At 50.5% G+C, this 26,191-nt stretch overlaps 2 protein-coding genes across 2 annotated transcripts in view; one reads left to right on the forward strand and one right to left on the reverse strand.

Annotated features, from left to right (window-relative positions):
* RTEL1 (regulator of telomere elongation helicase 1) overlaps positions 1–1,147 on the reverse strand; it is a 50,742-nt gene extending 49,595 nt beyond the window's left edge. The window contains exons 1-2 of the mRNA XM_063349977.1: positions 1,116–1,147; positions 587–704 (exon numbers count right to left, since the gene is read on the reverse strand). Coding sequence (XP_063206047.1) covers positions 587–688 — 102 coding nt within the window. The 5' untranslated portion in view covers positions 689–704; positions 1,116–1,147. The remainder of the gene's footprint in view (positions 1–586; positions 705–1,115) is intronic.
* A 5,758-nt stretch (positions 1,148–6,905) lies between these two features.
* On the forward strand, positions 6,906–25,233 carry STMN3 (stathmin 3). The gene is made up of 5 exons (XM_063349901.1): positions 6,906–7,203; positions 16,348–16,443; positions 16,904–17,079; positions 17,898–18,089; positions 19,025–25,233. Exons 1-5 carry the CDS (start codon positions 7,185–7,187, stop codon positions 19,082–19,084), a joined length of 543 nt encoding a protein of 180 aa, XP_063205971.1. The 5' UTR covers positions 6,906–7,184; the 3' UTR covers positions 19,085–25,233.
* Positions 25,234–26,191: the final 958 nt, after the last annotated feature.

Consider the following 26,191-nt stretch of genomic DNA (forward strand, 5'->3'; position numbering starts at 1 on the left):
TTTAACAGGCTTACAACACTTTTACTTTAAAATGAGACGGTACCAAGCAGGAATCAAGCCGTTGCCCACGCCAAGGAGGAATGCTGAGCCATGTGGATAGCCAAAGTTTCCACAATAAGCTTGTTTGATCTCTCAGAAGCACAGGGACCACAGAGATCTGTTAACCATCTCCAGAACAAAGATTAACTATTGTAAAAAACATTCTCTTGTTTGACGTTTGATCCGTAAGATTATCCTATCGTAGATAAAATGATTAATTACACTAATAGTCCAGGGAATAATCACACAAAACCAAATCCCAGATAATTAAAGACAAAACTGCACAACACAAGGACTGATTGTTCAGCTTCTCTTCCTTTTCTCGAGAAACATCCTACTTACTTTTCTACTGACTGCCACCAGCACATTGCTGGGTTTTTAATAACTATGTAGTAAATAAAAGTACAAGTGAAACAAGGTCAGAGAAGATTTGGAAAAGGCAGCATACAGACCACAAAAAGTAAACTTGAATTGTGACAACCTCTTTTCATTATTATGGTTAGAGATGAATGAACCCAAACGCCTCCGGGCGGGGGGAGGCACTCACCTTCTGCGGGCACTCGAGCACCTTGGCCATGTAGGCCTCCTGGCACTCGTAGGGCTGGAAGGGGAAATCCACCGTGATGCCGTTCAGCGTTATCTTGGGCATGTTTTCCCTCACGTACCTGCAAGGAAGCGCAGGCCCGCGGTTTACCCTGCCGCCACGCCACGAAGGGGCTGCACCGCCGGTGTCACGAAGAGCGACCGACCGGAATCGGGGCAGGTTCGTTTGCACAACGGAATACCGAAAAGCCCGCATTTCGCCTCATATTTCGGGACGGGAGGTCACGGCAGCCCGGGCAGGAGGCTCACGGGCACTCGGGGCTCGGCCCGTGCGTGGCCCAGGACCTCCCGCCTGCTCCAGTACGCCCGGGCCCGCCTTCCCGGGACCCCCGGCCCGCTCCGGCCCGCCTTCCTGGCACCCCATCCCGCCTTCCCAGGCCCCTCCGCCGCTCGGGCCCGCCTTCCCGGGCTCCCCGGCCCATGGCGGCAGTTGCCATGGAAACGCGGGCAGCGCGGCGGCGGACGCCCCTCACCTCCCGTTCAGAATCCCCGCGCCTGTGTCACGTGCCACCACCCACCTCCCTCACGAGCCGTGCGTAACTTCCGCCCGGCGCTCCCGCGAGAGCTGCGGCGTTGCCTGGGGAACGGGGGTGGGGAGGTGGCGGTGGGCTGACGGTGGGCCTGGCCTGGCCTGGCCTGGCCGGGGCGGCGGGGGTTCCTGCCCGCCTGGGTGGCGGGGGGCTGGGGTGTCTGCTGCCGTCTTCTGTGAGCCGTGGTGGAGGCCTGAGGGGCCGCGGGCAGGAGGGGATCAAAGCCGGTGGGGTTTGGGCCCGCAGGGAAGCGGGACTCGGGCCTGGGGAGAGGCCTCAGGTACTGGGTGGTTCAGCTGGAGGGTCCCACAGCCGCTTTCCCCCGCTGTGCCCGGGGCTGAGGCCGAAGTTTGTGCCCGAAGAGGCAAAAGATTGGCTGTTTGGTTGCTAAAAGTAGCAAAGCAGCTGCATTCTAAAGCCTCTCAGCGCCGCTCAGTTCCCCCGGGGTGTGTGAGCACCCTGGGGTGAGGGCCCCCCGGGACTGGCATTTCTCCCCTTCCATTAACGGCCCAGGGGAGCCATGTGATAAGTGATGCCCTTGACCAGAATTTCTCTCCAGGACACTGTTCTGCTTTGTGCTATGCATCTGCCACCCTTCAGTGGTAGTGCATGTAGGAGAAGGCAGAATATTACAGGATTCTTTGTTGAAATTGTCAGTATTTAAGATATAAGGGTTTCTATGTTATTACATAGAGCCTTGTAGCTTCTGCACTGACAACACTGATGAAGTCTGACGGGTATCTTTTGTTAGAGGTGAATGTGCAGCTCCTTTGTTCCTTGCTTTGCTTCATCACGATTCTTTGAGCCTTCAGTTCCCTCTCTGTATCCGTGCACAAGGCCAGAAATGGCTGCGTCGGCATTTCAGTTGCTCAGACTGGGGGTTGGTTCCACGTATGTGTGATGATAGCGAATTCTGAACTGCTCTGGATTGATGGATTACTCAGTCTGTAAGACTAAAGTGTTTTAATAAATGGATAGGCATCATTTACCTGTATCCCCAGATTTTGCAAAACTGTATTTGGTGCAGTTATATGAGGAAGAAGGTAGGAAGAAAATACTTTACATGCATCTCTCTGTACTTTATTGCTGCATCCCATGCTGTTAGGTGGTTGCTGCGTAGGTGTGGAACAGGATGTCGTTTATTTTATTGTAACTTCAAAATGCCTTTTTTCCTAGTAAACTGCACAGCTCGTTTGTATGTAGAAGTGTTCTGATATTTAAAGAAAAATAACTTAAAAGGAACAAATCTTGAGTATATTAGGTAATCTCTTAAACTTCTGGTACATTCTTCAGTTAGGGGAGTTTATGAGTGTTGCTATTTTAGTTGGCAGCCTTTAAACTCCTTGAGCTGAACTTGCCTGGCTTGTAAACGGTCTTTAATTGTAGCCAATGGGCTAGAGAGCATTGAGTTATTCCTTGGGATCTTCATGGCACTCCACACAAAATGTAACAACTGGTTTTGTTCGTGTTCCTGACTCTGAACTCTTTAACTTGATACCGGCTGTGCAAGATTAAGCTGCAAAAGCAATGCCTTTGTAAAGATTGTAAAATGAGAGTGTGGGATAAGATATTTATAATGGAGAATAAAGGTTTAAAACTCATCATAAATACATGGAATACTGGGTCATTATTATTTCCTCTAAATATATCTTTTCTACATTGAAGAATAAATAGTGTATTGTATCAGATTATTTTAACTTCTTTAGGCGATGTTGATTGATTGAAGCAGCGTTACCTCCTGAGAGAGGGGAGCTGGAAGGTTACCAAACCCAAAAAAGAATGTGAGTCAGCAGATGCGCTGGTGTCCAGCAGCCAACGTGAGTCAGCACCGGCTGAGCGCTCCTTATCCTTCTGGAGGGCTGGTTCTCTGCACCGTTTACCTTACATGACCAAAGCTGCAGTGCCAGCACTGGCGAGTCTGTCTCCAGCAGCACTACGCCAGTTTCTTCTAAAGACTGAGAAGGGAGAAAACAAAATTTTGAAGAGAAAAATTTCTTATTAAGGTTGCAAAAGAATTGTGCAGGTTTACTGAAGCTAGAACATCTGTTTATGTTGGGATACAGACATCATAAATAAAGGTGTTGGTCTTGCGCCTGGATTGTCGTTCTGGTGTTTGGCTCCCCAGGATAAACCCTGAGTTTGGAGAGGGAGGATGAGGGAGAAGGGGAGAGGTAAAAGAATTTGTCGGAGCAGCACAGAGGGTTATATGAAAGGCCAGTCCCTACACCCATAACGGCCTTGACGTGCCACCCAGAGAGCAGGAACCACGGTGTCTGCACTGCTTATGCATTAGTGCATGGCGACGATCTTGGGTGAGCTATTATTGAGGGAAAGTGGTGCCTTCAAGGGAAAAAAAAACAAACGTACAGAAGAAAAACCTTGGAAAAGATGATCCTTAAACTCTGTGAGGAAATGGGCGTGTGAGTGGCTGAACCGAGCTGCAGAGAACCCGGCAAACCGAACGTTTGTCTGGTACAGAAATACAAAGTGGATAATCGTCATTTTTCTTCAGAGGCTGCCTAGGCAGAATTCTCTTCCCAGATAAGCAAGAATCTTGAGGAATGGGACAAAAGAGTTTGAAGAACCACAACCACCAGCTGTGAAACTCCCGCAGATCGCGTGAAGGTTATTTTTCCCCCTTTCAGATGGGAGTGGATTAAGTTGCTGTTCATTGTCTTTCTGAGGCGATGTGATGGTTCCCATAGCAACAGCCTAAAACTTTTGTTTGACCACAAAATTATTTGATTCCTTTGAACCCAGATAATCCAGAGCCTTTCTGCCTCTTTACTGTTGGGAAATGAAACTGCTTTCCTCTTTGACGCTCCAATTTTAATCACAATCATCCTGTTATTAGGAAGGTGAGTAAACACCCATTTTAGAGATGAAGAAACCGAGGCAGGTGGGATTAGTGCTTCGGTGGTGGAGAAGGGAATCACTGGAGCAGAGCTCACAGAGATCACTTCAAAATTCCCTCCTCTCCACCATCTGTAGCTGCTCAGTCACGAAGCTTGGCGCTGCTGGCTGTACGTGCGCGCGATGCCCGACGTAGCCGGGCAGACCCCAGGCTGACCCGAATTCGCACCTTTATGTGACTGAATTAGTACAAATCTTCCTCTTCTTCCACATCCTTTGTACAACGTGGCCTCATTTCTCAGGCGCACGACGGATCCTGAAGAGGAACCATCAGAACAACCCTCTTGTTTCTCTTGCCTTCAGGGAAACATTTTCCTGAGTTCCCTGCTGAGGTGGCTGTCATGGTTTCTCTCCCTCCGTTCTTCTTCTCCTTTCTTTTGTATTATTTTACAATTTCAGGGGGTTGACTGCTGCCCTATGCGTAATTTTTGTTGTTATTATTATTTCTTGCCAGCTAAGGCAGCTTCTCCCAGCTTGAGCCCGCAAATGGTGGCGGGAGGTCTCACGCCGCTGCTGTTGCCTGGGTACCAGGAGTTTCAGCCTCCCGTGTCGCAGTCTCCCTTTTAGACCAGATGATTTTCATCTTTCAGTGTTATTTCATCAGTCAATAGATAAAATTGTTCCCCAAATATTTCATGTTGCGAGGTGTGCTTCTGCCAGCCTCGTGGCCGCAAATAGCAACGTAAAGCGTGCCGGGATTGTGACCCTTCCGGTAACAACCACAAGTTGCAAATCTTCCCCCGTGAAGTGCCCCAGGCAAATGTTCCCTGGAATGAATCATGAGGATCATCACGGGTCCCTTTTTTGGGAGGAGTTGAAGAGAGAATCTTTTCCGTCCGTTTTGGAATTTTTCTTTTGTTTTCAGCATTGTTGAAAGCAAGAGTTCTTGGAACAAGCCCTTCCTGTGTGGAAAGACATCTAGGAATATATTTAATTGTTAAAAATGTTGATAATGTTTGTAACGAGATAGTGAAAGAAGTGCATGCCACAAAATCAACTTCTTTGCTGATTCTCCGTGAAAAATCTATTGTTTCCTGGTAGTCTGCCCGGTCAGACGTCATGTGTGGTGAAGGCACAGGACACAGGAGCCAAATACTCACCAATTTTCCCTAATCCTTATCTGGGATAAAATACCCAGTGGCTTCAGATGCTCCCTAGTGGAATGCTTCCCTAAGGAAGAGCTTGAAAAGGTATTTACATGTAAAATAAGGAAGAAATATCTCCCAGTGTTACAGATGGATGCAGAATTAATTGTATTAACATTATCTATATGAGAGGTTACCTAGAAAGTGTGAACAATATTGGAGCCGCAGTGTATCCTCCAGTTTGCTCACCTTTTCTCATACAGTGTATTCCACTGGGACACGTGCCATGGCACCTCGAAAGTGTTCTGCACCTTTTGCTAAATAAAAGGAAGAGGATGCATACCGGATTTATACCCAGAAACTCCAGAATTTCGCAAGAGGTTGACAGACCCTCTCAGGTTTGGTAGGTAAGTCAAAGCCAGGCCTTATCCTGAATAAAGGGGCGGGGGGAATGATTCCAGCATTCAGGTGCCTGGGATAGCTGCCTTCGTCTGTTAATGGGGAGTTTGGTTTTGAAACATACGCAATTCAGCCTGCTGCCTTCAAGGTAACCTATAAAGTCTTAGAGATTCAACCCAAGGAGAAAGTAGAGGGAGTTGCAACTACAAAACAAGCCTTGGACAGAACCAGGATTAATGGTGATAAAAAAGCTCCTGTTCCAAACACACACTGAAAATTTGTGGGTCGTGTTAACGTTATTCTGAATTAGACTTATTTTCTAGATATTTTTTTTTCCTTTTGCATACAGTGTAGAGGGAATAGGACACTTGGAGACCGGGGGAAAAAAATTAGGAAAAAAGGGAAATCTCTGTCTTTTTAACTGCCTGTGGCCTCTGCCCCTGGCCAAGCCGGAGCGCCGGCAGCTCCTCGAGCAACCTGTAGTTCCCTGCAGCTGCTGGAATTGTTTGGGAGTGTCTGCATTGCAGCGTGCTGGGAGATTTGGGGTGTTTTCAGCCATGGGGGATGTGCAGCCGGCAGGATAACACCTGGCACGAGAGGGCCAGAGGCTGGGAGGATCGTGTGGGATCTCGTGGGATCCTATGGGATCACACTGCAGGCACCGAGGTGGGGTTTGTGCAGCTGCAGTCGGATGGGTGCCGCTGGCAATGGGGACTGGGGACGGTTCCTTGGTCCCTAATGTGTGTGTGATAGTCTGAAAACACGGATGCATTAGCCCCTAGCAACAGCCACAAATGGAAATGATGGAAGTGATAGAAAACAGAAGAGAAAAGGAAAAGCAAAGAGGTTCTGCCTGGGGAGGGAGGTAGAAACCCAGAGAAGTCCCACTGGATTCAGAAGGCTCCGTTCTGTTTTTCCTCCCCTACTTTTACAGCAGTTTCCCTTCTCCACCCCCAAACTGCAGCCCCTTTTGTGCCCCAGCGCTGGTGCAAAAAAAAAAACCCCAAAACCTAAAAATGCTGAGCCTGCCTGGGATCCCTCCTCCCTCCGCTGTTTGCCTAAAGCTGCTGCAAGGTTTGGGGTTTGGGTTTTACACCCCAGCCTAAGCTAAGCCAGACCCCAGCCCTGGCCCTGCGGGTGGGCACCGCCTTGGTTTAAAAAAAAAACAAAACAAAACAAAACTACATAAAAATCAATTAATTTGCTTATTTCTGCTTTCAGCAAGGGCAAAAGCAGTCTAGTCCGTCTAGAGCAGACAAGAAAGGGAGGAAGAGGAGGAAAACCCATCTCTTGCCGGAGCCCGGCTGGGTGTGTCTCCTCGCCCCCCCCCGCGGTGGGTCTGTGTTTCTGGCAGGCAGCCTTGCCTGGGAGGGATCTGCCGTCAAAGCCACCCAGGAAAGGAGGCCTGATACGCTAATTAATATTCTGAACTAGTGACCCTTTCTTTTTCTTTCCACCCCTTCCCTTTCTCTGGGCTCTCCAGCCTCTCCCCGCCGCGGATGGCTGCAGCCCCCTCCAGCTGAGTCAGTCCTCCCTCCCCGCAGCATTGCAGCACCTCCGCAGCACCCGCTCCTGCTCCTGCAGCACCCGCTCCTGCTCCCGCCGCACCAGCAGCATGGCCAGCACCGTCTCAGGTAGGACAGACATCTTTGCGGGGGGAGTCTGGCGTCAACCCGCCTAGAGAAGCGGCAAATTTTATTATTTTTTTTTTTTTTAATCGTTATTCTGAGGGTTTGGTGGTTTGTTTTTTGTTTTTCTCTCTGCGTTTTGGGGGAGTTCTCTGCTGGTATGGCAGCATTGTTCCCCTTCCTCCCCTGTACACACACACCCCTCTGAGGCAAGTTAGCAGGTGGGCTTTTTATTTTAATACAAATGCACATGTGATAAACTTGCCAATTTAAAATATTGATGGCGTTATGCTGTGCCGTAAGAAGATGCTGCTGCATGCCAATTAATTATGATTTTTGTAACATGATACAGCTTTTTTTTTTTTCCCCTAAGAAAAAATTGCACGCTGTGTAGCTGCATGCAGAGAAATCAGCAATAACATTTTTTATTTGTGAAGATCGTGTATTCCCTAAATGGGTAATGGAAAGAAAGACACAGGCAAGAGACTGCCAGTAATGCCCTAGAAAATCCCCCAAACCCAACCAGAATAACCTGGATGGGTTTCTCTGTATTCTCAGGGCTTCCCATCCCTAGATTTCTTCCACAGCTCACGTTTCTTCGTTAGAAGATGCTAGAGGGGAGCGGTCCTCTGATGGCGTTGGGTGGAAGCAAATGCTGCAAAGGGAGCCCTTCCTCCCTCCTGCAGCAGTAACGGGAATGGCAGCGCGGCTGCCCAGGAGCCTCCCGCCGGCTCGGCTGTGGCTGCAGGATGGCAGCCTGCCCTGAGGATGCTCTGCTGCTTCGGTCCAGCATCCTAAAGATTTGTCTTGCCCCTTTTAACTGGGGAGAAGGGATTCAAATGGCTGAAACTGGGAATGTGGGTGAAGGAGAAGAAAAGCCTGAAATGGTACAATGAACAGTGGGTGGGTTTAGAGGGTCTTTTTCTTTAAAAAAAAACCCAAACCCAAAGATAAGTTTTCTCTTGCAACGGCTCTGAATTCTGCAGTGCATAAAGAGGGGCTTGGGTGGGGGAAGGTAAATCCTGGAGGATGTGGGGCTGAGCAGGAGCAGCAGACAAAAAGGAAAATCGGGCAGTGCTTTGTGCCCCCCCCTGCCTCCGCCCCAGGCGGAACCAGCCAGAAGGGGACCAGGCAACACTTCTTGCTCCTTTCACTGGCCTTTCCCTGTCTCCTGCTGGGCGTTTTCTATTCCTTTCTCCTTTTAAAAGACCAGGAGATGCAGGGGGGAGAAGGACAGAGAGATGGGGAGGTGTGGGGTTGTAAGGGTGCAGCTGATCACGAGTGGGCTTTGCATGCAATTAAAGATGGTAAAGCAGCGTTGTAAAAATGTGTGTTTAAGACAGAAAATCTCCGGCTATTGTATATATTTCTGCGAGTATCCCTGTCTCGATGAACGTGTGCGGCAGTGTGCGCTCGGGAGGTCCCACCCATCTGCTGTCCTCTCCTACAGACCAGGATTGGGCCTCCTTGGCAGGGTGGGGGTGGGAGGGACGGCTCAGGCTTACCAGCCATCTAAACCAAGGTTGCATCGAACTTGAGACGGACGAGGTGGTGGATGAAACAGGCGGAGGCATAACATGCATTTTCCGCCCGGTGCATTCTCCCCCGCCCAACCCGCCACAAGCCAATGGCACATTTCATCTTCCTGAAGGTGCAGTTTTGCTGTCAAAGGAGACTTAGGATCATGAAGAAGCGTGTGCTTCAGAGAAGCTGCGCTTCCTTGTGGCTCAGATCAAGTAGAGAAACAATTTCAAGGAGCAGAAAGCCGTGGGAAACCAGTGCTGTGGCAGAAGGAAAGGGAATAGGGAAACGTTTGCCAAAGAAGGGAGTGGGGCTGAGCCTCGCCCAGCTGCCTGTGTGGGGAGCAGCTCCCCATCGCCTATCGCACTTATAGCAGGAATGGAGAATAGCCTGGAATGGCAGGAGGAAATGGCAAGCAATTGCTTAAATTAAGGAAAGAGTCTTGTTTGCTTTCTTCATTATTTTCTCCTTTATCCGCAGCACAAGCAAAGCCATGCTGAAGGGAGAGCAGCTGTGATTGTCTGCAGCTGATGCCCGGGGGCTTATTCCCCTTGGGAAAATTTTCTTGGGTTTGTTTAAACAAACAAACAAATCCCCGGGATGAAAAGAAACGGGGTTTGCTTCCCCCAGCCCAGCAGTCCCCTCTCTCTTCTCCCTGCCGCCTCAGGCGTTTTCTCCTGGCTGTGGTGGTTGTTTTCGGTGCTGGAGCAGGGGACGCGGTGGCACATGCTCAGTGCAGGCTCAGCTGCGGTGCTGGCCCTGCTGCCGGGCAGACCTTGCAGGGGCAGAGCCCTCACACCTCCTCCCCACAGCATCTGCACCCAGCTTGGGGCTTTTATACTCCACGGAAGGGGTGTCCGGCTGGATTCTGCAGGACTGTATGACTTTCCTCACCATTTGTAGGCAAATGGGTTGAATAAGAGACTCAACATTATGAAACGATGCAGTAAGATGACAGCCTCATGGGCTTTTCTCTGGCGTTAGTGTCTCTGAGAAGGTGGAGCCAAGAGGGAACACCGGTTTGTCACTCCTGGCCTCATGACTGGGCCTGGGAAATGTGCCTTGACAGATCCCAAAATTTTCCCTTCCTACACTGAAATGTGAGAGTTGTGTGGCTTTATGTAGGTCTGGGTTATCCCCTTAATCCCTTTTCTGGATGGTATTGGCGGACACTGTATGGTGTTGCCCTGTCCTGACACTTCTACTGCCCATGCTGGAGAGTCAGAGTCCTTTCTATCAAGCTCTCCATCTCTCTGTTCTCAAGAAATCACTATTGTCTTTTTCTTCAGGTGCTGATGGAGTCTATATGGCCTTAGAAATGTATGATACTTTTATTGGGAAATCAGTTTTATAAGCCAAAAGAATCTATTTTTTTGTTATTATTATTTTTTTACCACTGTATCCAAACAAGGGATCTAAATCCTGGGAAAATATTTGTCCTTTCTAAAATATAAATCGTATCTTCTTTAATGGCACCATATAGACTCAGTGAAGATCCCTTAGGTATCTCAAAAGAGCCCTTTCTTGGAGCCTATCAGTGTTGGCTCGGATCTGGTGAATGCATTGTTTTATCAGATGAACACATTCTCCTTCTGCAAAGGAAAAGCTGAGATTCAGTGGTCTGATGTGGTAACTGGAAGGCTGCAGATAAGACCTTTGTGACAGCAGCGTGGGCAGCAGGATGGATTGCAACTTCAAGCTTTCTTAGGGCAAACAGAGCTGATGATTGTTGATGATAATTCTTGAAGAGACCTGAAGTTCACTAAAATTTCTATACCCCTAAATTAACTGGAAACAACATGCCTGGCTAATCCCTCCCAGTTGCCCTACTGACATGGGCTTTGTTCTTCCGATGGTCCCATCTTTGCCCGTGATTTAGAAACACAGAAGAGCCAGAGCAATCAAAGACCACGTGTATGTGCTGTAGCACTTTGCACATCCCACCTGCTGAAGAGCTGCTCAGCATATTTCCAAACAATCCTTTTGTCCTTTCAAGATACCGCTACATGTTTGGTGCTGTATTAGGGAATCTTACATTCTCTGAATGTGTTTATTTGAACAATGCTGCTGTATAATGGGCAAGTACAATAATCCTCAGTTAATGCAAAAGAAACCAAGACCCAAAGAGACTAAACTACTGTCTGTGTTCAAGCAGAATGTCTGTACCTGACACATCATGGCGTTGGCTTGTTTCATGAACTGCTGCTTTATCCAGTTCCCTGCTCCTTGTAGCACTTTGTCTTATCCAAACCTGACCGTCTGAACCTATGTTTGCCCCAAATCCACAAACACTCTGGGACAGCTGCTTCCATTTGGCTCCTTTCTCTGCTTTATCAGGCAACCCAGGCCGTGCTTCTCTCCTTCTTGGCAATCAATCATCCATCCAACCCAGGCTGCTGGGTCTCTGCTGCACAGCCTGGGCTCTTCTCTCTTGCTGAGCCCATAGAGGAGGAGATTTCCCCGGTTATTTTCCTGAGGGCAGCCCACATGTTCCAGTGCTACAGCTTGAGTGATTTGCTAATCCATTGGCTGTGCATAACACAGGTTGATGTGGTGTTCATGAGATGCAAATGAAACCTAGGGGGGAAGGAGCCGGGTGATTGGAAATGGTTCCTGGGTGATAGTTTAGCAGATGTCCAACAGAAGGCAGAGTAACCCTCGCATCTGCCTGTTCTCATGGATGATTCCACATGAGCCCACAGTAACTTCTGGGTCTCAAATCTCATGGAGAGCAGCTGAGATGGTGTACGGCATCAATGTGGGGTACAACGGCTGATCTGAAAAAAAACCACAAACCACCCACTAGTGTTTTCTGGTTGTGTGAGTTCTCCTGATGACCTGTCTTTGGAAGTTGGGAAGCAGTCAGATGGAAGTGAATTAGACTGAAGTGAAGATCTGGCTGTTATTTTCCTGATAGGATTCATAGGAGGTGAGACTGTCTAGAGTCTGTTGTATTCTCAAGGCTTATCGAGGACTATGGTTGCTTTTGTTGTGTGTGTGGCATTGCAGTCCTTGTGCTGAAGGACTTGGTTCCCTGTCTCTCTAGCTTCTCTACCTTCTGTTTGTGCTTTGGCTACGTCTATAATTGTACTGTTACAATTTTTTCATGATATAATATTCCTTATGGAAGCAATTTTTACTTCTCCAAAGTTATCTTTGCAAACCAAATGATTTTCTTGCAATAACCTTCCTTTGACCTTGCTATCAGACATAGCTAATCCAGTCTCATCCATTTAATTTGGCTGAATTCAGATAAATTAGTCTTGCTGTGCCTCTGGTTCATTATGAATGACTCTGTATCGGTGTTGTGCCTAAATGGCCTCACTCTGTTTCACTGGATGTCATTAAACACCGAGCAAAGAGACAGGCTGCTCAAACAGTCTACAGTTTAATTTTACCTGGTTAGGAAGCAGAGAACAGAACTTTTTGATGAATAATAGGTGGCGAGCCCCACTGTCCAGGCACGTCGCTGGTGCAAAGATGGTTCCCATTGCTCGTGCACCACACCCGTCCCCAACCGTTTCTCCATCTCCTGCACCACAGCCGCTGGGAAGCAGCTGGGTAGTGTCTCCGGGGGATAAATTGGAGATAAACACTGTACACGGATAAATGCCGTAGACAGTGTTCATGCAAAGCAGCAGGGATATGGAAATGCAGTTTGTGCTGTACAGCACTAGAGGGAGCACAGGCAATGAGTCGCTAGAGAGAAAGCAAGTGGAGTGCACCCTGACCCCCTGGGTGGCTTGGTGAAGGCCCAGATAATCTCCCTTCTTCTCCTTGCAACAGGGAGAAAGTAATTTTGTCTATGCAATATATACAGTGCAGAGAATAGTTAGGTGAAACACTTTAATAAAGATTAATTGTTGCATGGGGTGTGTAATGGAATATAATCAGAGCAGGATCAGATTTGCTCAGTGTGAGCTGAATTTATTTTTACTGGCTTACCAGAAGTAAAAAATGCAATTAGATGCTTAAATTAAAAGCTCAGCATTTCCTGTCTAATTGTTCTTAAAATATGTACATTTGTGCACTGGAAGACATACAGTCTTTCCTGGAAGGGACTTGTTGGCCATGTCATATTCTGGCCAGCCAGCTTTCTTAACTTATCTTGGTTCAAGGATTTTGTCCGCTGGAATAAATACGTCCTCAAAATTTTATATCTGCTGGCAAAGGTGAGCACAGTTATTTCTGAAGTAAATTTTAGTGCTGAGGTTTGCAATGCTGATCTTTTACCTCTGAGAGTTTTAAGCATGCCCTTTCTGATGCAGCTGTGATTGAGACATAGTCTTGCTTCAGGAGATCATGGGTTTGATCTTCATTGACGCAGTCTCCTAAATAGTGGCCCAGAGGTTATGTTTCTTCCTTTTATTTACCGAACCAGAGGATCTACCTCTCCTCACAGAATGCCTTTTCTGGTAGATTTAGATTAGATATTTGGAAGAAATTCCCTACTGTGAGGGTGGTGAGACACTGGTACAGGTTGCCCAGAGAAGCTGTGGCTGCCCCATCCCTGGAGGTGTTCAAGGCCAAGTTGGGTGGGGCTTTGAGCAACCTGGTCTGGTGGGAGGTGTCCCTGCCCCGGACAGGGAGGTTGGAACTAAATGATCTTTAAGGTCCCTTCCAACTAAAATCATTCTATGATTCTATGATTTTGTGATTTTAGCCTATTAACAGTGTGTTGGACACACATACCGCCTGTTGTTCATCACTAAATGTGTAAGATCAAAAGGGCGTGAGGACAGGGTTTGGATGTTTCTGTGTCCCACGGGTGTAACCACTGGCTCTGGAGCAGAGGCGGGGGGGGAGAGGCGGGGGTGGCGGTTCAGACGTCCATTTATTTCTCGGGACGTGGATCAGGGGTGCGTTCTTCAGGGGTCGGTCCTTCCCCCTCTTCACGCCGAAGCCCCCGGCCTTCGCGAAGCACCCCGGCCGTGGTGCTGAACGGACAGCTCCCGGGCGGGGGGTCCCGGGGCGGTGGTGCTGAAAGGACAGCTCCCGGGCTGAGGGGGGAGTCCCGGGACCGAGCGGACCCTCCCCGGGCCCGGCCGGGGGGGTCTCGGTCCGCTGCTGCCGTTCCCGCTGCTTTCCCCGTGTGTCCCCCAACCCCGGCAGCGGGGAGGCTGGAGCGGTTTCTCCCGGCAGTGAGGGCTGATCGGGGGTCTTCTGGATCTTTTCCCCCCCACCGCACCCCCAGTCTCCGGGGCCCTGTCAGCCCCCAGCCCCGCTCCCCCGCCCCGTGTGCCCGCATACTGCTAATTGCATCTGATGGCTGGCGCCGGGGTGCAGCTGCAGGCTGCGGCGCCGGGAGAAGGACTCACAGCACTTCCATAGCTCATTAAAAGCCTCTCAGTGAAGCGGTGTCCTTTTGTCCTCTCGCTCCTTTTCATTTTAATTGACGGAGAGGGACGGTCAGTTTGCTCTACAGAAGGGAAAGCGGGACAGGGAAGATCCCGATGGAGTGGAGGCAGCTGTGAAATCACTACAGGAGACCTCCTGAAAGGCAGGGACTGCAGCGTGCACTCATCTTCACAGAGGACCGTGAAACCAGTACTGGGGAGACCTACTGAAGTTCAAGTAATGAAATAGAAAGCACTGTGCTCTGTAACAAGAGCTACGAGACAATTAAACTAGGGGGTCAAGGATGTGGCACATCTGCTTAATGTCTTGGTTTCACCCAGGACTGGACATAATGGTAGAGCAATGACCTCGGTGCATGGTTTGTTTCTATTAAATTATAATGTCTCTCATTTAGTCCAGGGAGCCCTCCTCTGTGCTCCCGGCAGCACATTATGAGATACATTAGCTTACTGCTGCTGCATGCCACGACTTCTAGCACAGTACAGCACTCTCAGAGGCTTTCCAAAGACTATTTTCATTAAGAGCAAAATCAAAGATGTCCCGCTCTGTGGCTGGAACTGCTGATGTAAACTGTTCCTATTTGGTTTACATTTAAGAGCAGGACTGGGCAGGGTATTAAAATCAGAACATGGAGCAAACTGGAAAATGCTCAGTAAAGATCTGAGCTTCAGGGACTGTCGTTAGCAAAAGGAGGGTGTTAGTTAGGATGAAGTTCTGTACCTAGGAGGAAAAATAAGTGCAAGTATGAACTAGGCGTACAAAACCGCTGTTTTCTCACCCGAGTAGCTGCGGGAAGGCAGAGGAGAAGATCTGAAAGGTGTTCCTGGGGGCATATGGTACACAGGATGATTTTTTTTTCAAAGGTGTTCTGCCTCTAATGCCTTTTCATATCACAAAGTTTTGGGGATTTCCCTTTCCTGGCTTGATGGAGGCTCTTGCTCTGAAGGTGGCATCGGCAGCCAGCCTGCGGATTCGCCTCTGACTGGAGGTCGAACCAGGAGCTCAGTAAGGAAGGGACAAATCAAGACCAGAAGCACAAGGACGTGTGGGAAATCCAGAGGCAGAGCCAAGGCAGGACACTGGAATGCCTGTGCACTGTGGTGGAGGCAGGAGGAAGGATGGCACAAGGAGGCTCAGGGCAGGTTTAGCGAGACACACGGCCATGAAGACTCTGTCCCCATGTGCCTGGGTGTCCCCTGAGCAGCCAATCCAGCATCTGTGAGACAGCAGCACCCACTGCTGAGCCCTCAGCTGCTGACCTGTGACATAGCAGTGATGCTGTGCGGGTTACGCTGATGTGATCAAGAAATTGACAGCCTGACAGAGCACCTCTCTGTTTTCAAGTCCTTCTCCTATTATGAGGTTTTTTTGTCAAGTATGTGCTAACAGTTCGCTGTCTTAAATGTACTGAACGCCAAACATACAGGTGAAGATTGCCCCAGAAACAGACCCACTGCAAACTCTGGGTGCTGCTGCCATTAGGGCAGCACCTTGTGCACTTGTGATCACTGAGGATGCTGCAGGGTGTGCTCCAGTCACGGGAATGTTGAGCAAACTGGAGGGCTTGCAGGAGCAGAGGTCAAAGGGATCGTGTATTTCCCTGTCCTTTGCAGGGGACAGCATATACTGTGATTGCAGACCAGTATCAACCTCTGCCTGTGTGGGCCAAGGTGGTGACACAATCCACGTACACCCTCCCTCATCTGCTTCTGCAGGGAAGGAGGTACCTTGGGAAGTCGGGAACTCCCCCCGTTAGCAGCATCCCTGAACTGTTTTTTCACTCAGATGCCCATTTATTCTCCACATAGCTAACTGCATCTTGCCTCTTCAGCCTGATGGCAGAAATGCTGAATTGTGAAATACCAGGAATGTGCCTGGGGCTGAGCAATGTTTCCAGGTATTGATGGGTGTCATTTTCTCTCTGAGCCTGGAAGTGGGGTGGGCAGCTGTCCTGACGTGGTTAACTACAGGGGCTGCAGCATTTCAGCTGCTTTGGAGGGAAAATCCTGTACAGAAACTTAAACCTCTAGATGTGGTAACTTCCTGCTGTGTGTCTTCCCACGACATTTGCCACACTGGCAGCTAATTTAGTGTGCTCTAGGACAGATGCTCCTTGGGGACCTTTTGGCAAGCTGTGGCAGCCTGGAAAAGCCTCCATAGAGTCTGGTAGCTGCGAATGGGTTTCCTTGTGTCTACTTGCTTCCTTTCTCCATGAAAAAGAGCCGCCATTGCCATTGGACTCTCTTCTCATTGCTATTTCGTATTTTTCAGCCTACAAGGAGAAAATGAAGGAGCTGTCTCTGCTCTCCCTCATCTGCTCCTGTTTCCACACCCAGCCCCATCCTAATACCATCTACCAGTATGGAGGTACGTAACCTGCTCCCGCAGGAGCTACAGCATCGTTTGCGTGATGCTCCTGCAGGCAACATGAGAGCTCGTCAGCGCGCTGGGCTGTCCCATCCCGGAGCAGCAATCCATGTCGCAGCCTGGGCTCTTTCTGTTTAGTCTCTGTTCACAGTTTATTTTATTAATGCAACCCACATTTTCCCAGAAAGAAACTGCTTGCAGAGGCTGCCTGCTTCGTACTGGGGTGACGTACAAGACGTTAACAGCAATATGGCCTTTCTGTAATTACGCTGTGAATTTAAATCAATTGTATTGACTTGGAGGGGGGTGAAGCTGATCACTGATTGGGAATTTTTTGGAGATGACAGAACAAAATCACTCAGGTCAGGACACCCTAATTCCTATGTGAAGAGCTCGGTGCCCTCAGGTGCTCTCCCGAGTGTCACAGGTCCACAGAGTCTCTGTTTTTTTCCCCCCAAAGATATGGAGGTGAAGCAGCTGGATAAGAGGGCATCAGGCCAGAGCTTCGAAGTGATCCTGAAGTCCCCTTCAGATTTATCTCCCGAGAGCCCGATCCTTTCTTCCCCCCCCAAGAAGAAGGACCTGTCTCTGGAGGAGCTGCAGAGGAGGCTGGAGGCCGCAGAAGAGAGGAGGAAGGTAATGAGATGTTCTGTGGAAGCAAAGACTTTTCTGAGATGGTTACTAATTGCACCAAACCCTGAAACTGGCTTAGCAGGAACAATCTAAAATGGCTTATTATTATTTTTCACTATAAATTGTCAGGTGAGAGGTGGGAGTCATGGAATGAGGTTCTGCAGCCTGGTTTAGGCAGGGAATTGGACTCAATGATCATCATTGTCCTCCTGTTCTTGAAACCACACAGTATGGGGTCCTCGTGGTCCTCTGCGTGGGACCTGGCTGGGGGGGGCAGGGGGGACAGTTCTTGCCAGGTAATGCTGCAGGAGATGTAGCAGTTGGTCACACACCCCACATAAACTTCAAACTTAAACACAGAGTGGGGTTTCTAACAGCTGGCTGTGCCACATATTTTATTGTAGGTGCTGTATAAAATGTCTTCCTGTGAAAACTACTGAAAAGGAGAAAATTGGCAGAGTAAAACAAAGTATAAATGTTGTGAATGTTGGCGGGTAAGAGGAAAGCAAGCTGAAATAATTCAAAGAATGAGGTGACACTCGGAGAGGGGACTCCGTACCCTGATGGATGTCACCTCGGTTTTGCTGAGCCGGTGGGCACAGCGTGGCATCACCTGCCCACCTGGAGCACCGGACCCAGCAGACGTTGCCCCGTAGCAGGAAAAAGGTGCCAAAGCATCTTCCAAGCAAGGAATGGGATGGAGGAGGGTAGCAAAGTGGTTTTGAGCAGAGGAGATGGTCAGAAAGCCTCTCTGGGGAGCTTAAGGTCTAGAAGAGCCTCTTTGGTTGCCTCACACCTCTCCCGACGCCTTGCCTCGGCAGACCCAGGAGGCGCAGGTGCTGAAGCAGCTGGCGGAGAAGCGGGAACACGAGCGGGAGGTGCTGCACAAGGCGCTGGAGGAGAACAACAACTTCAGCCGCCTGGCCGAGGAGAAGCTCAACTACAAGATGGAGCTGAGCAGGGAGATCCGCGAAGCACATCTTGCCGCCTTGAGGGAGCGGCTCCGCGAGAAGGCGAGTGCGATGTCCCGGGAGAGGGCTGGGTGCCGATGCCTATGGCGGGGTTTAGGGTCTGGTCCCTGTGGGGTCGTCCCAGGGCAATGGGCACAGGGGAGCGGGCGTTTCGTTGCTGGTGGGAAGCGGGCTGTGGAGCAGCTCTGCTCTGGAGCAGCGTGAGAAGGGGGGATGTGTCTTTCCAGTCAGTAGAGGAAATACCATTTGGCTGATCTTGATAAGTGCAAGCTCACAGGCACAGGATCGGGCCCACTCTGCGTCCAGGGGCTGCGTGGCCAAAGGGCTTTGCAGAAGAGGGGAGCCATGAATGCATTCACTGTGGGCTTGCATCAGCTCCAGGCTCCCGCACATCATACAATCACAGAATCATAGAATTGCCCAGGTTGGAAGGGACCCTTCAGATCATCGAGCCCAACCATCAACCTAACTCTGACAAAACCCATCACTAAACCATGTTGCTAAGCTCCTTGTCCACCCGTCTTTTAGACACCTCCAGGGATGATGACTCCACCGCTTCCCTTGGCAGCCTGTTGCAATGTTTGATAACCCTTTTGGTGAAGAAATTTTTCCTAATATCCAAATCTAAACCTCCCCTGATGCAACTTGAGGCCATTTCCTCTTGTCCTGTCACGTGTTACTTGGGAGAAGAGACCGACTCCCACCTCGTTACACCCTCCTATCTATAACGAGATAAGGTCTCCCCTCAGCCCCCTTTTCTCCAGGCTGAACACCCCCAGCTCCCTCAGATGCTCCTCATAAGACTTGAGATGCTCCACTGCTTGCAGGCGTAACCCACTGTCCTCAGGGTGCCTCGGATGGGAAACTGGTCTCTTTTTTTTTTTGGCTGGTGCAAATCCTGTGTGCAGGAAAGAAGGAAAATAGAGGTTGCGAGAGCAGAAAGAGTTAGCCTGGTGTCATCTCTCCCGTCTTTGCAGGAACTGCACGCAGCTGAAGTTCGCAGGAACAAGGAACAGCGGGAGGAGATCTCTGGATAAAGGGCTTTTCTACACATCTAGCACCTGATTCCTGTTAACAAACCAACCGATCGACCAACCAACACATTTTATTTTGTTTGTCTAGATGCAACATTCAGTTCTCCATCCCCCCCCTCCCCTGGTGTTCGTCCCCCAGCTACACGCTTCTCTATCTCTGCATCCTTAATCGTCAGTACTTGTGGGGATTCACGGATCATAGGGACCTCTAAGCAGAATAGCGACTAGTTCACATGAAATAGAGAATTGATCAGTCAATCAAACAGCTTCTTTGGAGGGTTTTGTCCTTTTTTAAAAAAAAATATTTCTTAAACTGATGTAAAAAAAAAAATTAAGATATTAATAAATTCAACCAGCAGTGTCACGGGGGTGCGGATTTCTTATCCGGGGCTTTTACTCCTCTTGGTGTTTGCTCTGAGCCAAATATCAGCTTCAGAATAATGGGAAGTAAGTGATAATATCTGTGTGTGAAGTGGAATAGGGAACAGCCCCGTGTTTGCCAGTGGTAGGAGAGAGGAATGAGAGGGACGGGATGGCTCAGGAGTCGTGGCCTGCGGCCCCCCCTGTCTCATGGCTGTATCTGGAGCCAGCCCAGGCAGGCAGCGACCCAAAGGCCTCATCCTCGGATGATTCTGTGGTAGGCTGTGTGAAAGTAGGTGAGGGTCTCCACCCAGAGCTCGGTGCCAGGTGCCACGTCACGGAAACGGAAGGTCCCCGTCACAGCAGGCGCCGCCTGGTGCCCGGTTGTCCCTTGCTGGAGGAGCCCACAGGCTGAGCTGCCCCCTCCCCGGCAGAGCAGGGACCGACAGGTCTCGGCTGAGCAGATCAGGAGAACCACAGACAGCAATTGCATCCCCGGCTCCGCGGGAGCCCTGGGAGAGGGCACTCGGTCTGCGGGCTCTGCAGTGCTCCCAAAGCTTGTGGTTTCACTCCAGTAAGAAAGCAAATGCAATAGAGACAGTGCATGGTTGCGAAATAGCCTTTTAGTGAACCGAATAATCATCCTTCCCTCTTTCCAAAGACAGATGTGACTCTTTGGTGCCATTACAAGGCAGACACTGAGACCAGAGGTGGCCAGATGAGCCCCGGAGCTCTGGCTTGTAGGCAGCACCCTGGGAGGCAGGCAGGACACGCCAGATGCCTGCCTGGTACCTACAGACCTACGGCTTCGGATGAGAGGGAGCTAAGAGGGGAGCGATTCTACAGTAAGGGTGAAGAGGTGGCCCCATGCTCACTCCTTGTCTATCTTTAGCTTTTCAAGGCCCATTCTTAAGAAAAAAATTGTCTTTTGATGAAGCTAGGGATGAGCAGAGAACATGCAAGCGTGGCAGTAATGTCGGATCTAACTAGGTGGCTGTCAAAGCCCATGGACTTTCTTATCTTCTGGAGTCACGGCTTATGGAGATAGCCAAGGTCCAAGCAGCCGCCGTGCACTGCGAGGGGCTGCCACCTTCCCGCTGAGATCCACAGACCTGCTCACCTTGCCCCAGCTCCGCCCCTGCCTTGGAAAACTCAGTGGAAATGTTGCATCCGAAGAGCAGGGAATGGCCACCTTCCGGCAAGCGGGGCCTCGTGGGCCGCGGTGCTGGGGACTCAGCCCTGCTGGCGCACCGTCCCACGGCCAGGTTTTGCAGAGGAGATGGTGGAAGCTGCTTTCATTTGAAGCAGAAGGTAACAAGGATTCTCCTCTCTCCAGTGATTAGAGATTTTACTGGGTTGTTATTTTTTTGACAGCGTTTTGGGGAAAGGGCACAGGGTGCCCTATTTACTCCAGGGCTCCCCTCCGTCCTGGCTGCCCGCTCTGACCCCGGAATAAACCGAAGGGGCATCCAAGGCACCGAGACATTTCATTATCAGTAATTGGCATTCTCTGCACGCTCTGCCTCCAAAGAGCCATTCTGTGGGTGGGATGAGGGATTCCTGGGGTGGGAGGATCCTTGGGGAATAATTAAGCGCGCAGGGGGTGCAGACGTGGGCACCTGTTATTCCGCCAGTCCGGGGCTCCCGGGGACCGTGCTCTGCTCGGCGGTGCCAGGCGGTGAGGAGGAGCTAGAGCAGGTGAGGGGTTTGCATGGGGAATAACGATCCCCTTGCCTCTCCTCCCCTCTGAAAAAGAAATCGTCACTGAGTCTTGTCAGAAGCTGAAGTTTTCTGCCTACCCTGTGCTTTAATTAGGTAAAGAACTGATTACGGCCTGGGGTGAGCATCAGGCGGTTGCAGAAACCCCACGGAAAGCCAAAGAGCAGCAGCTGCTGGAGGTCAAATCCCGGGGATCTTTGCCAATCTCCCCAGAAGTCCCAGCAGGATTCGGGAGAGATCCCTCAATGGCCACGGTTTGATTTTAGGGGACACTCTGCTCCTAAAAGGAAGGGCTACCTTACTCCCATCCCCTCCACCCGGGCGGGGGGCAGGACAGGACTGTTAGAAAGCCCCAGCGCTGCCGAGTGATGAAAAAAAAAAGGATTCGGGGCTAAGAGGAAGGAAACTGAAGGTTGAATTTCTTAACAGTAGCTAATGATCAGTTTATAGTAGCAGCTGTCTTAGATAAGCATCTGTGTAGAGCGCGGCATCACCGCCAGCATCACCTCATTCATATAGTGACGAGAAATTTTAAAAAGTTTAAAAAAAAAAAAACGAACCTAAAAGTAATTTAAACGAAATGTTTGTGTGTAAGAAATGGTTGAAACTGTCAAATGTCTGTGTTCCCGCGTTGGTGGGATCTGAGAAGGTACCTGCGAGATATTAACCCCGTCCTACTCTCTGTGGTGCTGAGTGTTTGCTTGGTGTGTAATTCTGACCTGGAGCTTGTTGTAAATACTGTTTTTAGTACTATGATTATTATGATGATTATTATGATGATTATTATCAGAAATGTTGTACTCATGAGCAGGAGTTTAAAACAAGGAGAAACGACCATTTTCACTCCCTCCTTGGGGCTCAGGAGGAGTGGGAGGCTGGGCCGGGGGAAGGCAGGGTGCCGGCGGGGTGGGATGCCGGACCAGAGAGGAGCTGGAAAACCAGGGAGTCGGGAGCTGGAGGCAGCTGAGTCCTGCGGGCAGGGCGGCGAGAGCGGGGCCGGGCTGCTCCTCGTGCTGGGAGGAGGAGGAAGGGCTGAGAGGTGGAATAGGGGTGATGCTTCGATTCTGGTACATATAATTTAGTGTTAATCCAAAGCTCCTTGTGTGAGGGGGTCCAGGCTGCTCCCTGCAGCCCCCGGGGAAGCCGGAGGAGCCGTGAGGTTTGGCGTGTGCTGGAGGAGGAGCGGTCGGTGGCAGGTTGTGCTGGTCAGAAGCCGTCCTCCCCAAACAGCTACTGAGTCTCTGGACTTGGTTCCTGCCTGGATCTTCCACCTCGGTCCTTTGTGCTGCCCCGTGCCCGCTCTCCTCCCCCTCCCTGGAGGCCAGCCCAGATCTCAGGTGGGGGCTTATTCTTGCAATAGCTTTGTCTGGCAAAAAAATCCCATGGGAAATGCACAGGAGAGTGGCCCGGCACACAGTGCTCATGCAGGTGTGAGCGCCAGGAGACTGGTTTTTCTCACCTCCGTCGGGTCGGTGCTGTGAGGGACAGTGGATGTGGCTGGAAAACGTGTCAGTGCAGGGTAAGCTCCCGTGTCGGAGGAGCAGGGATGTGCAGGGAGAGTTTCGCATCGGTAACGTCAGGGGACCGGCTCTGTTACCGCTGCTGAGACACGTCGTGCCAAGGAAACAACCTCATCCGTGGGGCCAGATGCATTCAGTGTAGCAGAGCGATGTTTGCCCGGTGCGGATGAATGTAGTAGGGATGTTGGGGAGCTTGACGTTTGTCCGGTGCCACTGGACGCTATCAGGGAAATGTGTGATTGCTTTGGCTGCGTGCCCCAACTCCCGGGGTTTCGGCCGGACGCGGGGTGTCCACCCACCCACCGCCCGCTCCAAACCCCCGGGGACGGTGCTGCCGGTGCCAGCAGCTCGCACGGTGCCATGCCCGGCTGGCAACACGCGGCACAGCCCGGGATCACGGTATATTTCACCCTTTCCATCTCCCAGGGCTGCTAATGGCTGTGTGCAGCAGCATACTTCATGCCTCAATTGAGACTAATTAAGTATCCTCATTAACTTCCTTACCGTCCCAGCCTCCCTCATTCCCGGACCTTTCCCACATACTGCAGTCATGGACATGGCATGCAACCCCCCCCAGTTCCTGGGGCCACCTTCCTTGTGGCAGGGCTTGAGGTTCTTCATTGATTCCCGTAGATGTTTATTAATCAAGCTTTGTAAGGACAGTGAGCAGCCCCACTTTTGCAGCAGCATGTGGACACGAGACTTTGTGCCTGGTAGGGAGAGCATCCTCCGGGCAGCTGGCAGCATCCCTGCCCAGACCACGAACGTTTGCAGTTGTGTGAGGGAGGAAAGACGAGATGGTGACAATTTATTACGTGCATGTAGAGATGTTTCAAAGAGTTCTCCTGGAGAAGGGCCTCTGATCTGAGCAAAACAGAGAAGCTGAAGCTAAATGGGTTCCCATCTGGCACCGACAGCCGGGCGATGAGCGAAGCTGCGTGAGAGCTGGGACAACTGGCCTCGTATCCCAAATTAAGGCTCTGCGCTCATGTTATCCCTTGGAGCAGAGCTCAGCTCTGTCCGTAAATGGGTGCTTTCAAGGATGCTGGCCCCTCAGACTGCTTCTGGACTGAGCCCGTTCTTTGTCTTATTATTTTTTGAGTCATTAAAAAAATCTTGCTCTAACGCAGCTGTGGGGTTACCTTTGAGTCGACCTTCCAGGGACGGTGGCAGTTCACGATTGCATGCATCCTACCTTGGGGGTAGGTTGGTATCGCTGCTCCTTTTAAAATGTAAACTTCAGCTTGCTTGCTTTTGCTTAGCCCAGCGTGACTCTCTGGCCCTGGCTCTGCAAAGCCTGTCTCATGGGGTTCGTTCAGTCCCGTCCCGCTGCATTACTCCCCTCCCTCGCGGTGGCTGTGCACTCGGCTGTGCACACGCGCACAGAAACGCGTACGTGGAAACGATATATGCACATACACTCTTATACCACTTGAAATGAGTCAGGGAATGGCTGTTTACGGTGCTAGAGATTTCATACTATCCATGCTAGGGATGAGATGACATCGTAAGACCAATAAACTCCACCTTTGTAGTCAGTTGTCTTTAAGTAAAGCAGAAGAGGGGCACTGGCCAACGCCTACGTTTGGGAGCTCCTTGGTCCCCGGGGGTGCAGGGAGGCAGCAGCCCCCACCCGCCGCCGGGATGGTGGGATCTGAGCGTGGGGGGGCAGCTGGGCATCCCGGCCCCGGCATCCCCTGTGCCTCAGTTTCCCCATTCCCGTGACAAGGGGACACTGATGCTCTCCACCCCACGGGGACCACGGGAGAGCCAACGCATCCATGTTTCTAAAGTGCTCTGAAAATGGAAAGTGCCAAAGTACCAAGTCGTGGGACGCAACCGTCCACCCCGGGAAGGAATAAACTGGCCCAGGGCTGCAGGCAGAGGTTTGGAAGATGACTGCGTGGCCGCGGGGCTGAGCCCTAACCCCAGGGCTGAGCGCCCTGGCTGCCCTCCCGGGCAGGATTCACTCCTCCTGCCCCAGCCTGGGCCACCTTTGCTCCTGCCGGGGGGGCGGCCGGCGGGGGGAGGCGGCGGGGTGTCGCGGAAGGACTTTCCATCACTAACAGAGCCTTGTCCGGTTCCCTTCGGTCTACCGCGTGCGTTTCATTGTCAACTTGAGGTTGTTGTTGTGCAAAAGAAGTGATTATGAAAATGAAAAAAAAAAAAAAAAAAGAAAAAAAAAGAAATAAACTTGGTATGAAACCAAATGTGTCCGTCTCTCTCCGTAAATGGATTGTTTCAGTTCTGAGGCTTCTCTTTGTATTGTGAGAATATCAATAAAATGCATTAAACGGAAAGTTCACCTAAAGATTTAACAAAATCGACTTTAAGCATCTGTATGCTAAACAAGTACTTTGCACCCAGCATAAAAGATGCAGAGATTCATAGCTTATCGCCATTCTTGGAGGGAAAAAATAATAAAACGCTTGAATGAGGGTACTGCTGACATCCCCTGCGGCAGGCAAGGGGAGGGTATGCAAAGTCTTTACAGAGGAAGATTGAAAAAACATAAGACAATTACAAATACAATAAATCCATTTCTGGAAAACATGTGAGCTTCCTTTTTTTAAAAGAAAACCAGTGCTTGCTTAATGAGCTTTTCCTGAGAAACGATCCAGGCTTCCCCCTGGGCTGGATACAGCGGGGGGGAGCGGGGCTGCGGTTCCCAAGGAGAGGGACCCCTAACCCAGGAGACCTTGCATGAGGCCAACGCTCAAAATCACATCCCTGGGGCCCCGATACACAAAAATGCCCCCAAAAGCTGCAACTGAACACAGGGAGCTTTGTAATCCACGGAGACAGGCAAGGGGAAGGGGCCTGGCTGCTTCCCCGGCTGCTGTGGAAGGGATCCCCCACCTTGGGGTAGGAGAAGCTAAACCGAGGGGAGGGCAGAAGGTGGGCAATTTTAACTCCCGGGGCAGCTCTTCTGTAAGAGCAGGGAGGACGGTGCTGGGGGTCGTCGCTGCGGCGGCGGCCGATGCTCTCCCCATGTGTGCGCAGGACACCGCCGCCCGCACAAACAGGAATTCTATTTTTGCAGCGTGACCTTCCCGGTTTTAGAGATAACGACCTAATGGCAAATGCAGCGTTGCTCACTTTTCTTCTGAGATTTGCGACAGGCCACTAACCCAGGCTCTCAAAGAAAAGTGGATGTAGTAAAGTAAGCCCCTGCATTGGTCTCAGGAAAATAGTCACAGTGCATCAGTGACACAAAATTCAAGATACATTAGAGAGATCAAGCGTGGTCACCTTCTAACTAGTTAATTCAAGTCAGATCCTTCATCCTCCTGTGATCTGAAGGAGAAAACCGCAGAGGAATGGGATGTGCCGGGGAGAGGGTGGGCAGGAGGAGCAGGCAGGCGTTGCCTAGGCTCCCACCACCCTCGAGCTTCTTCCCACGTGTGCAGCCTGGCGGGGCATGATAAAGTCTTGGACCAGATTGTGTCACCCACTGAAACGTTTCTTCCAAGATCAAAACCAATCCAACACAGCAAAATATTCTAATTGT

This window comes from Chroicocephalus ridibundus, chromosome 12 (assembly GCF_963924245.1).
Source record: "Chroicocephalus ridibundus chromosome 12, bChrRid1.1, whole genome shotgun sequence".
Classification (NCBI taxonomy): domain Eukaryota; kingdom Metazoa; phylum Chordata; class Aves; order Charadriiformes; family Laridae; genus Chroicocephalus; species Chroicocephalus ridibundus.

Coding starts and splice junctions, on each gene's coding strand:
- STMN3 (XM_063349901.1), top strand. Junction 16,444..16,903: donor TACCATCTACCAGTATGGAG/GTACGTAACCTG, acceptor TTCCCCCCAAAG/ATATGGAGGTGAAGCAGCTG. Junction 17,080..17,897: donor CCGCAGAAGAGAGGAGGAAG/GTAATGAGATGT, acceptor TTGCCTCGGCAG/ACCCAGGAGGCGCAGGTGCT.